Here is a 13,005-nt window from a genome sequence, read left to right on the forward strand (position 1 = left end):
GCTAACTTTCTAGAAAACAATTCTACATTTTGGGGGTTTGATATGAAGGGAAAGGAAAGAGGAGAGAAAGAGAGAGCCATATTCAGACTTCTGTTCATCAAGAGCCAAGTGTCTTCTGCAAAGAGTCCTGGAAGTCGCTATTTTGTGAGTCTGTTATAAAAGAGGGGAACCATGCCCATTGCCCCTGTCTTGGATCATACTAAAATCTTTTTCTCCTCTGTACTAAGATGGGATTTTTACACAGGCACACAAGGCAGAAAGTAGGGCTATAAGGGAAATTACGAACTCAGTATACTGCAAAACATGCTTAATAGGTGTGTATGCAGTATTTCCATATTCTTTTCATTCACACTTTCTCTAAATCTTGGTCTTCAGACTTGAATAGTAGAATGAGAGTTGGTTGCTGCCCTGCAGTTGTAAAAACAACCAAAAAACCAAAAACAACAACAAAAAAACAATTTTATACACAGTTGCACAGAGGCAAATGTATGTCAGAGTTGATCTTTCCATCTCCATTTTTTGGGGGTATCCTGAGTGGATGGCAGTTTTGACCTTGCAGTTCTTTTACAGATATGCTGCTGGTATCTACCAACCCATATGACTACCACTTTTGCTCACAAGGAGTAGTTACAGTGGACAACTTGGATGATGGAGAAGAATTGATGGCAACGGATGTAAGCCTGTATTGATTTGACTTTGTGCTTCATAGATTAGGTGCATGTAGGGAGGAAAAGTGCTGGCAGGAGCCTAACTTCTGTCAATGAAACTATTGGACTAAAGTGAAAGCAGAAATGGGTCTTAATTGCATTCATACTATGAAGCAGGAGGCCTGATAAACTATTATACTTTTGAGTCTGGCCATGCTCCATGTAATGCCCATGGGCACAATGTTCTTACAATTTTGATAGATAAAATGCTAGATAAAGGGGGCTTTCCTCCTGCTCCCCAGACACCACTGGGTCTTCAGGGTGTTCCAGTGGCTGCTTTGTGAGAAAACACGCCTTGGCAGGTTAGTAATACCTGCCATGCAAAGGGAGATTGCAGGGCTGCAAAAGGCCATTGCTTTTGAATAGGGAAGTGACAAAATATCTGTGTTTCTTTTTCACAGCAAGCCATGGACATCTTGGGCTTTGTGCCAGATGAGAAGTCTGGTGCCTACAAGCTCACAGGTGCCATCATGCACTTCGGGAACATGAAATTCAAACAAAGACCCAGAGAAGAGCAGGCAGAGGCTGATGGCACTGAAAGTAAGAATAACACCTAAAATTACTTACCTTCAAACGTCTGGCGTGTATCATGCACTGTGTTGAGGAAGAAGCAGCCTGTTTGCTTTGATCTTGCACAACGTAGCTTCTCATCAGCCAAGAGTGCTGTGCTTGATTTGTAGCAGTGGCTTCTTCAGTGGTGGGTAACCTTACGTAGTAGAAGGTGAATAGACACAGTCAGAGTAACCCAATGAAATTCCTTTTTTGTAACCATTTGAACAAAATGGTTGTAAAAAGTTGTTGCCTTAGCTTTCTCTTTTGTGTCTTCATGTCTTGTTTCTTTACTTCCTCTTGCACCTGAAACTGTCTATAACCAGTGCGGAGATATGTTCTTCTCCCTATACCTGAAGAGTTTCTCAAGTGTGATCGTTGCAGCAACTGGGGTCTAAGGTAGCTAGATGACCTTCTCTACCACAAGGGACAGTGCAGGCACACCTAACACAAATTATTAAAAGAACCACGTCTTTATCCAGTTTCTCGTTGGAAGTGGATGTACTTAATATTTTTTCTTGGCTAGGCATATTTCCATGTAGAAGTTCAAAGCCAGTTGAAACCTTGTTTCCCTTGATCAGGTGCTGACAAAGCTGCCTACCTAATGGGAATCAACTCCTCCGATTTGGTTAAGGGTTTATTGCACCCTAGAGTGAAAGTCGGCAACGAGTATGTGACCAAAGGTCAAAGTGTTGAACAGGTAAGGAGAAGCTTTCAGGGTATTTGGATACCTGTCCTACCAGCCTTGAGGATTCATCTGTAACATCTGAGAGACAGACAGCTGCTAGAAATATTAACGTGTACTTCTAGTACCTGTTCTCATTTTATCTCCCCAAAATTGGGGGAAACTGGTAAAGAGACTGACAAAGGAATAGTGGCCAGCACTGCCTTTGATAGGATTGTTTTTCTGATGCGTTAGTAGCAGCCACTCAAGTAAACCAGGTGCAGTAAAACCACATGGGGATTGATATTTAATTCTGGATGAGAGTAGTTACCTAGAAGAGTTGAGCCATGGATTATTTATTCACTCATCACTCATCCATTATTCATGTAATTTTAAGTTCTGTGTGACCTCAATCAGCTAAAGGCAATATCCACTTAAAGGTATCTCTTAATTTAGGAAACAAAAGTCCTTGGGTTAGCACTGCTGCAGCTGTAGCAGTTTTGTAGAAGATGCTGCAGCATTTTGGTTACAATGAAAATTGTTGCTTGAAGACAGGCTGTGGTACAGGCTCAGAAACTAGAAAACTGCTGGAGAGAGGTCTACCCTATCAGTGTAGTTGCGCATCAGCTAAAGAAGAGACTTTTGACAGACTTTTCCTATCACCTGCTTATGCCATAGCATCCTTCAAAAATTAGAAGCAAATGGCAATAAGCAACTTGAGCACAGACCTTCCCTATTCTGGCAGTAGGTCTGGACATCATGGTTAGCATCTGGCCTGTGAGCTGTCTGGTACCTAACTTCCACAGCAATGTAAGGGATTAAAACATTTGCAACTTGCTGTCCAGCTGTTTCCCAAGATATACTTTACTAGCAATTTATGTACGTGTTAGTATACATACATAACAACGATTTGGAGAAAAGTCAGCACAGGTAATGGGAAAAGCCATGTGTCGTATTAAGTACGCCTTGGTGATTATAAGAACCATTGTGAAACTTCATTTAAACTGTAAATAGGGACTGAAATAGGCTACTGCACTGAAAGTCTTGTGTTCCACAGTGAATTCTGTTCCACACAGTGGTATTTTGAAACATGTATTTTAGGTTTTGTATGCTGTTGGAGCCTTATCTAAGGCAGTGTACGATCGAATGTTCAAATGGCTGGTGGTCCGTATCAACAAGACCTTGGACACTAAGCTGCCAAGACAGTTCTTCATTGGAGTCCTGGATATTGCCGGGTTTGAAATCTTTGATGTGAGTATTAATGTGTGAGGACTTGGTGGAAGAACATAAAAGATGCTAAGCAATAGCTCTTGGGTGGGTATTTCTTTTTCTAAATGAACAGAAGGCAAAGTGATGAGAAAGCTGTAAAGCAAATAGGGTATATGGTTTTATAAGGTTTTTCCATGAATAGATGTAGAAAACACTCAGCATTTAGCGCAGCTGGACATGCTGATAGTTCCTGGGGAGGAAGAGGGTGGCAACCTTTAGCAAAGACAACATCTCACATGCTTGGGGCTGTGTTTTAGGAGAGTGTATTGTTTCCACTCTTTCTCTTTGAGAGAAAGCTTCTTTTATAGGGTATGATATTTCTTCCTCTTTGTGTCTCAATATAAGAGATATGTATTCATCTTGATATAAGAAAGAAATTTTTCGCAGTGAGAACAATCATTCACTGGAACCTCTGCAGGGACTTGGTAGAGTCCCCATCACTGGAGGTTTTCAAGTTGCGGTGGTACAGAGTGCTAGACAATCTCATCTAGGTTCCCTCTCCTACAAAAGGTTGGATCAGATGAACTTTCGAGGTCCCTTCCAAACCGGGCCATTCTGTGATTCTATCATTGTTGTGAAGAAGTGTTTGTGAGAAAAGCACGGCACAACTCCTGTTTCACAGAGTCCATTCCTGAAGATAAGTGCTTAATGCTGTTGCTGCTACGTGTTGCTCTCGATACGCAGCAGAGCAAAGAGCGCGCTGGCTCTGCTTTACGGAACTGGTGTGGCAAGCTGCTGAAGGAAAGGCACATGCATCCTGAGAGACCCGAACACATCTGGGCATCCTCACACTCCAAAGGACAGCACATGAGGCAGCCAGCAGCCTGCCTCTGAACTCCCTCCTCCTTTGCCTTTGGTGTTATGCTCAGTAGTTTCTCAACTGGTTACTGTTTAGAAGGTTTTACGTGTAGACTGTTTCCTTCTTGCTGTTCCACCAAGCCCTTACCATAGTTAACTGTGGTGCAAATGCTTCTTTCTTTATCTCCTGCAGTTTAACAGCTTTGAGCAGCTCTGCATCAATTACACTAATGAGAAACTGCAACAGTTTTTCAATCATCACATGTTTGTCCTGGAGCAAGAAGAGTATAAGAAGGAAGGCATTGAATGGGTATTCATTGATTTTGGCATGGACCTGCAGGCCTGCATTGATCTAATTGAGAAGGTACGTACAGGAGTGCTAAGGTGTATTTACTGAATTGGTTTTAGTCATGATACTCCCTTGGAGATGTCCTCAGGGTCCAGTGAACAGAGTAGGATAAAGAGCAGGACAAGCTTATTGCCTTTCTACGTGCAATGCGGAATCAATGAAAAATCAGTATTTGTGGCATTTTTGGCTACTTGGCCTTACCTCTGTAAATTTGCCTTACACATCCAACAGTAACCACAATTTTGTACGGCTGTAGAATCTTCCTTGTTTTTTAGTTTTGTCTTTCTCTGTCTCTACTGTTCTTCCATTTACTTTGTTCCACATGTGCTTAACATCAAACATACTTGTCAGCTTTTCAGGGCAAATGCTCTGTTTCAGTCCCACACCCTGTACCTCTCCCCATGAGGGTCCTGTTTCTTACATTACATATGGATGTGCAAAGTCCTTCGTGCTCTTCCTAGCCTGGAACTATTGCTTCCCTCTCACCGCTTCCCCAGCATGGGATATGCCTTTCCTTTTCTCTTCTTTGTGAGTATAATGTGGTCCTGGCGGGGACAGCTGTCCCTTGCTGTATCTCTCTTTCTGCCATCTCTTATGGCATGGCGTCTAACCCTGCTGATCTGTGAGGAAAAATGAAATTTTGAGCCTTGCGTTAGCAGGACATTTGGAACAGCTGGAGTAGAAAAGCTGATTATTAAGTTGTCTTCTACTTGATCACTTTCTTCTCCAGGGGTAGGATATCTGCGCGTGATCCTAGTCCCTCAAACAATCTGTCCAGTGCTAGGAAGTTAGTTCATCTTTTCCTGAGACATGAATAATAAAATTGGTGTTGGTCCAGCTGCCTTGAAAGATAAATCAAACCCTTTCTGGAAGTCATCATAAAGCCTGCTAAGGCAGAATTGACATACTGAATAGTCAAAGGGGTGGTTACTATTTTAACAGAATAGTCAAAGACTTCCTCCTCAGGATGAGAAGAAATTTTGCAGGCTTAAAATTCCATCAGATCAAACTTAAGGCTGCACAGCTACTGAAAGCAGGCAGCCTAAGCGTTATCCAACAAAGATGTTCTTAAATCCACAGCCATTGGGAATCCTGTCTATCCTTGAAGAGGAATGTATGTTCCCGAAAGCTACAGATATGACTTTCAAAGCGAAACTCTACGACAATCATCTTGGCAAATCACCTAACTTACAGAAGCCCAGGCCTGATAAGAAAAGGAAATACGAAGCTCACTTTGAACTTCTTCATTATGCCGGTGCAGTAAGTTCCTCTGCTGGCAGGTAGACTTTGTATTAGAGGTCTTCCAGGTGGGGTTTGGCCCATAGTGCACAACAAGGGAAGGTGGGAAGGATGAAGAGGGGAAGAAAGGAACAGTGAGGAGTAAAAGCAGGCGTCCACTCTCTCTGCACCAGTATTGCAACACAGTAAGATGCCACCAGACCCCATGACATCTGGACCTTGGATACACAAATAAAACAAAACAAACGGAGGAAGGCTAATAGTGCTTTTGCTGAAAATATGCCTTGCCTTGCCTTTATCACTTTTCCTATCATCAGATTCAGACTAGTGATTAAATAGCAGTAGCATCTTGGTTCCCTGGACAAATGAACTGACTAATTTCTGCCTAACTTTGGGGATGTTAAAAAAAAATAAAATTTTGACATACTTTTTATTCACGCTAGGACCAGTGTGTCAAAGTACCCGAGGCAAATGTGGTTAATTCTGCTGTGAATGTTTAGTTCACATGTCCCCCGATGATGGTGTGAATGGGAATAGAGTCCAGTACCATGATACCTGAGCCAAAACTTGCCCAGTTTCAAAGCTCTGTTTTCAGACTAGGTGGGCAGAAAGAATTTGAGAGGGACAGAGGAAATTTTTTTATCAAACTAGAGTTGATATGAAGCCTCAGCACAGCAGAGCTGGAACCTACCTGATGCTGTTAATTTCAAATTATAATTGAACATTAAGCTAATTTTGTATTTATTAAGAGAAATAATGCCCATCTTGCTCTTTATCTGTAGTTGCTAATGTATTCAGCCAAGAAAATTAGAATTTCTATCCCCTTGTGGTACTAATAATGGAATATATTTTCCCATTAAACAGAGCTGTGGCAAAGTCCAGGAGTTAGACTTTTAGTCATTAAGCTTCGGTCAGAAAATCTTGTTTATTCCAGTGTAGCATGCTGTTGTGAAGTGAAAGTATGGCTTGTGCATTTTATAATTCAGCACTTACTAGTAGGGTTCCTGGAACACTGATTACACGTGGTATCTCTACAGCCAGCCACATGGTGTCCATGAGAAGATGTAGGGACCAGAGAGTTTGGAAGGAGTGTGTGGGATTCAGATGGTAATTATTAGGAAGAGAGGTTTGGGAATTAGGAAGCAGAGAAATGGAGGGGAAGTGATGAAAAACTGGGTGGCTGGTACTGGTCTGAGAGCAGCACTTCACAAAAGGTCATTGACTTCAGGCCAAACCATAAAGAACTACTGGCTGCTCTGAAGAGGAACATTTGCAATCTCTGGTTTGTTTTCGATGCCTTGCTGTAGGTTCCCTATAACATCATTGGGTGGCTTGAGAAGAACAAAGACCCGCTTAATGAAACTGTAGTAGGTATTTTCCAAAAATCATCCAACAAACTCCTGGCAAGCTTGTTTGAAAGCTATGTTGGCGCTGACAGCGGTAAGCAGAATCGGCTCACATGGGTTTTCTTTCATCTCTGGGATGTGTGCTTGGGAATGAATTTAAGAAACAAAACAATTCTCTCAACTGCAATTGACTCAATGCTAAATGAGGCAGTGACTAATTATTTAGATGCGCACAACATCTGTAGGAGTTTGCCAGTTATACCAAGGAGGCCATTAACACAGCTAATTTGAATGCATAATACCTCTGAGCAATTTTGGCAAGGAAATCTGTGTGTTGTGAACACTCCAGTGGGAGTTTGAGCATGCAACTCTTCAGATATGCAGGCAAGTCTTGCACAAAAAATCCTCTACATAAATGCCTATGAACAAGAATAGCTCTTGTTTCCCACGCTGTAGTCCTCCTTGCTAGCCACCCTGAATTATATAAGAAAAACAAAGTTTAAGAGAGTGTTTTGGAATATTTTGTTGGATTAGTGGCAAGTAGACACTGGAGGTACCTGAACACCATTCCACATTGGCCGAAGTAGAAGATTTTGCCAGTACATCTTCCTTTTTGGTTGCTGTTGGTTTTTTTGTTTGACAAGACTACCGTATGTCTGAGAGCATATTTAAGCTGTATGCATTACACAGAACTGTTTTATTTGTGAGAAGACAAGTAGCAAGCATCCAGAAAATTGATCTTAAGTAAATAAGACTGGCAATCATTTCAAAGATGTAGCTCTTATGTCCTGAAGTTGCAATCACTTACAGCCTATTTATTAGTAACCCCATTTCTGTAGATGTTCTTGTCATGAATCATAAGACACTTTTCTGAAGAAGCAAGCAGGCTGCAGACTTCGTAATGTGAAGAAGAGGTGGAGCTGAATGTAAATAACAAAAATCCTGCCACTAGCAAATTCTTGCAAGTTACTAACTGCCTATTTGCCTGTGGATATTCCCGTCTGTCACAATACTACCTTGCTTTTCCTCAGTGTCAGGAGAAAAGAATAGCCTGTGCAGATTAGCCTCTTCCAGTCTCAGCAGTGTCGCTTTCAGAAGGGGTAAAGGCTGTGGGTAATTGCATCAAGCACATCGAACTCTTCACTTCTCCTTTTATGTTGACTGTTGTAGACAGGTGACAGAATGCCAGACCTCCTGGGAATGATCTAATGGTCCAGTGTTTAGAAAGCTGCAGCTTGTACATTTTTGGGTCATGTACATATGTTTGGGGCTCCTGTGAAAAATTTGTAAATGTCGTGTGAGAAACTAGCGTTCCTCTGGAGGATCTGAGTGATTTTGACTCTGAACCCTTAAGCAAAATTCAGGGGATGCAAAGCTGCTATATCTAAAATTACAAAGACTCATTTCCCTCTATTCTAGACAAACGTTACTTGCACAAGTTCAGTGTCTGCATAGCAGACATGTGAGAATCAGTGTCTATGCAGTACAATGTACAGTACAAATTTTCCATAAGCTTTCCTTTCCTTTAGCTTTTTCTTTTTCTACATCATCTCACCCTATAGGCTTTTTAATGAACTACAAACAACTCTATTTTGTTAAAAGTTATTTTTCTGCCTTATTCATATTTATAGACTTTCTGCATAACAAGTGATGCTGTGTAGATCTGAAATGCAAATGCAATCCAGAAAGCTTACAGTAGTCTTTGACAAAAATCCCAAGTATGGACAGAGAGCTGCACACTTGTGATGTATCACACTTGATGTTCAGAATGTTTTGTGTAATATTTGAGCAATCGGAGCCTTGAAGTCATTAGCTATGCCTTTCATTCAGAGGGAGTTGCACTATTAGAACAGTTTGTCTGTCTCCCACGCCCTGCCTGCACCACTTACTGAGATGCAGATTGTATTTTTATTTATTTCTTTTTTTTTTCCTTAGCTGACCAGGGTGGAGAAAAGAAACGCAAGAAAGGTGCTTCTTTTCAAACAGTGTCCTCATTGCACAAGGTTTGTTTACTTCTCCTCATCTGATGGTTTGAGTTAAGACAATACATTGAAGAGGAACATTAAGCATTGTAATGGACAAGAAAACCCTGAAATCGAACATTGGAATTTGATTTGGGGCCTCGGTTATTGACCTCAGCTAAGTGAATACACTGTTATTAAAAACGCATGTGTCAACGGCTGCTCCATTTTAGCTTCTTTGAGCATTCAGGAGATTAAGTGTTTTCTCTTCTAAAGTATCACAAAATGTTGTGAACAACCTTTATCACTTATTTTGTGGCTTATAGCTTCATGCATGTCTTTGGAACAGGAACTGATTACAAGTAATTTGCTAGTTCCTATCTGATTACTGTTTGTAATTGGATCCTAGGGTTAGACCAGTCATGGAAAACAAAAGTTGTTGAATGGAGTGTCACATAGCCTCTTTTTTCCTGAGTAGTTCCTTTCTACGGGGACTGGCATGTGCTCCTGGTGGAACCTGTCGCTAGGATCATGCCTGGGGAAAAACAGGGCCTGTGATTTAACATTAGTACCATTTCTTATGGGTAACATTGAGGAAGCTGTAATGAAGGTAAATCTCAGGTAGGGAAAGAAAGTAGTTATCTCCCACTAGTCATGTCATTTTATCTTGTTTGGAGGTACGCCTCATGAAGGGAAATCATGGGAAATCCAGACCTGTATCTTACTAGCTGAAGAAGTGTAAAGACAGCTGAAGGATCACTCGGACAGTAATTTAATAATCCACAAATAGAAGCCCACTTTCCAGCACACAAGGAGCTGCTAAGTACCCAGCTCAGGTGGTCTCATTTATCATCCTGACTGGCATATGAGAAATTTTCAGTTTGAACAGTTGTGTTGATGACATTATATTCCACCTCTGATGGTCTCTATTTTCTGCTTATTAGACAAAACACTTTCCACAGAGCTTGGTGATCACTGGTAGGCACTGAATAGTTGGCATCTTCCGAGCTAGCTTGCTGCCTGCCTGGGAGATGTCTGATTAAGATCAATAAAGGGAAAATGCTTGGCCAGAAGGACAAAAACCTAGCTTTTATGAAGAACAGATGGGAAAGGTGAACTATCCTCACTGAGAGGAGAAGCGACTAGGCAAAAATGCAATTGGCTTTGCAGAAATGCTCCGCAGGATGATACTGCATCTTGCTTGCTGTTCATTCTGTTTCTGACATTTCTGGGTTTGTAAGTAAAACGTGTCTTCCTAAGACTTTGCTAAATGGATGTGGATTCCTGTAATAAAGTTAATTCATACTTTGGTTTATTTGAACACATTTCACTGTAATAATTTTGGTAAGCCTATAATTTTGTGGAGGCTATTTAGAGAGATTACCTTAGTAGACTTAACAACCAACAAACCAACAAAATAAGTGATGGGAATTCCACGAAACCGTTGAAGCTAATTGTGTTCTTCATATGTCTCTTCTAGGAAAATTTAAATAAGCTGATGACTAACCTAAGATCTACAGCTCCTCACTTTGTACGATGCATTATACCCAATGAATCAAAAACTCCAGGTATGGAAAACACAACAGTCTTAAAATTTTAGTATATTTGAACTATGTCATTCCAATACTTACATCCAAGTCACCAGATTGTACTTAAATACTGTCTGTCTTATTCACCTTATCCAATGGTAGTGCTCTTTCAGGACATGACACTTCACATTTTCCAATTCCCTTGGTGAAATGAAGATTAATCCTTATGGAGAAACTCCATTTAATTTAGCCTTGATTTTCCCCTGTAGGTGAAATGGATGCTTTCCTTGTCTTGCATCAGCTCCGCTGTAATGGTGTCCTGGAAGGCATCCGCATTTGCCGTAAGGGCTTCCCAAACAGGGTGCTTTATGCTGACTTTAAACAAAGGTAATGCAGAGCTGTGTTGTCTCCTGTCCTAACCCATCAGTCAAAATAAGCAAAGCATGTATTCTCATTTTCATTTGAGGTATTTTATTCTATTCAAGTATATTTTCCATTCAGTTTGCCTGAACATGGAAGGCAGAATTCTGCTCTTGATTGTGTCTGTGTAGATGCAAAGCAGGAAATTACCTTAGGGAATTTTTTTTTTTTTTTTTTTTTACGTTTTGGGGGAAGGGGTGGGGGAAGCAGAATCTAGGCCAATTTTACTCATTGCTCATTTGTTATTAACAGGTACCGCATTCTGAATCCAGGCGCGATCCCAGAGGATAAGTTTGTGGATAGCAGAAAAGCTGCTGAAAAACTGCTGGCATCTTTAGATGTTGACCATAACCAATACCGTTTCGGACACACCAAGGTAACCAGAAAAGATCATCACTGCTTATGTAAAGAGGAGAAAAGATCTAATATCTAATTTGCAGAATAGGAGATTGTGCAATTTCTGGTGGTGGCGATTAATGAAGAGTTAATAATACAAGAAACCAGCAATATAGCAGCACAGTGATATTAATTTTTAAGCTGTGCTAAAGGTGTTTTATTTCTCTGGCTCAAGGTCCCCCAAAGATTTTATTACAGCAATGCTACAAGTGGACACAGCAGCAGCTGATGCTTCATGCCCCCCAGTAAAACAATAGCTTATTTAATATAATATAAGTACACTCAAACATATATGGACCGTAAGATCAATTGCAGCTTTTGAAATGAGGCCATGTGCAATTATGACACGATCCCATTAGCAGTGATCTGGGAGTTGGGAGTTGTGGTTCAGCTGACCTGCTTTGCACCTTGCCACAGTTGAAAAGTACTGTGGCAATAAAAATGTTTGGCCTGTTCAAAACTGGGGAGAGGAGACTCGGTTTTAAAACAACTTTGGAACTGTACAGTGCAGTCCCTGATGCAAGTAGTATTTGGCCCTCTGTACTCGTTTACTTTCTAATGTGTCAATAAAAATACCATTCTTCTGAATGATTTCAGTAAGGTCTGTGTAACTCTGGAAGAAAAATTATTTGTTATGGTGAAATAATATTTGTGCATGTACCAGGTGTTCTTCAAGGCTGGTCTCTTGGGCCATCTAGAAGAAATGAGGGATGAGAGACTTGCGAAAATCTTAACGATGATCCAGGCAAGGGCACGTGGCAGACTGATGCGGATTGAGTTTCAGAAGATAGTGGAGCGCAGGTATGAAGGCACTCCCTTAAATCTTACTGGATAATAGTTATTACCATTTAATCATATGTTGAATGCAGCCATTATTACAGTCCCTAAGGCTGTAGCTAACCCTAAATTAAAGGTTTAAAGTGGATGTATGATAAAAATAATGGCAACTGTATATTAGTTGCCTGCAGCTCTGGTAAAAATCAGATTTGGAAATTTTTCATGTCCTTGAAAATCAAGAGATATGGAGGAAGTTTCTTTTATATCTTGGAACCTAGTACAACTTCTTAATATTACAGAGAACAAAGCCATAAAACTGACTGAGAATGAAAATAAAAATCTCACTTTCTCAATTCAGGCTAAGCTTTAGGGAATTTTGTTCGTTTTCTTCTTAAACCAGGGATGCCCTTCTTGTAATTCAGTGGAACATTCGCGCTTTTATGGCTGTGAAGAACTGGCCCTGGATGAAGCTTTTCTTTAAGATCAAACCTCTTCTGAAGTCTGCAGAAACTGAAAAGGAGATGGCCAATATGAAGGAAGAGTTCTTGAAACTGAAGGAGGCCCTGGAAAAATCTGAGGCCAGGAGAAAAGAACTTGAAGAAAAGCAAGTCTCTTTAGTTCAGGAAAAAAATGATTTGCTTCTCCAGCTCCAAGCTGTGAGTAGACATATATATTCCTATATTTATTGATGTTCTTTGAAACCCAAAGGCTTACAGACTGGAGTGTTAGTGCAATTCAATTAAAATAAGCTGTTGGTCTTGTCAGAATCTTGCAAAAAATTAGAGTGGATATGTTCTAGCATATAACCAGGTGGGTTAGCAATGCAATGTTAACAGGTTCTGACCAAGGCAATGTCCGTGGCAGTTAGATGTGGAAGCAGTCTTACATGTGACTAGTTGTGCTCACCGCTGTCTCATCCTGCTCCATTAGTTACTTGTTGGTCTTGTCTTCCAAAATCAGGAGTAGGAATTTTTCCTTATGCTGCTCTGTAGCGTTGGTTC

At 40.7% G+C, this 13,005-nt stretch overlaps 1 protein-coding gene across 1 annotated transcript in view; it reads left to right on the forward strand.

The window, feature by feature from the left end:
- Positions 1-13,005, forward strand: part of MYH15 (myosin heavy chain 15) — a 48,987-nt gene that overhangs the window by 14,271 nt on the left and 21,711 nt on the right. Inside the window, exons 12-24 of the mRNA XM_009917993.2 lie at positions 571-674; positions 1,109-1,247; positions 1,838-1,956; positions 3,022-3,171; positions 4,181-4,351; positions 5,417-5,596; positions 6,883-7,015; positions 8,857-8,924; positions 10,363-10,450; positions 10,681-10,798; positions 11,084-11,207; positions 11,892-12,028; positions 12,405-12,660. Of these exons, the coding sequence (XP_009916295.1) occupies positions 571-674; positions 1,109-1,247; positions 1,838-1,956; positions 3,022-3,171; positions 4,181-4,351; positions 5,417-5,596; positions 6,883-7,015; positions 8,857-8,924; positions 10,363-10,450; positions 10,681-10,798; positions 11,084-11,207; positions 11,892-12,028; positions 12,405-12,660 (1,787 nt within the window). The remainder of the gene's footprint in view (positions 1-570; positions 675-1,108; positions 1,248-1,837; positions 1,957-3,021; positions 3,172-4,180; positions 4,352-5,416; positions 5,597-6,882; positions 7,016-8,856; positions 8,925-10,362; positions 10,451-10,680; positions 10,799-11,083; positions 11,208-11,891; positions 12,029-12,404; positions 12,661-13,005) is intronic.

Source organism: Haliaeetus albicilla, chromosome 6 (genome assembly GCF_947461875.1).
Source record: "Haliaeetus albicilla chromosome 6, bHalAlb1.1, whole genome shotgun sequence".
In the NCBI taxonomy this organism is placed as follows: Eukaryota; Metazoa; Chordata; class Aves; order Accipitriformes; family Accipitridae; genus Haliaeetus; species Haliaeetus albicilla.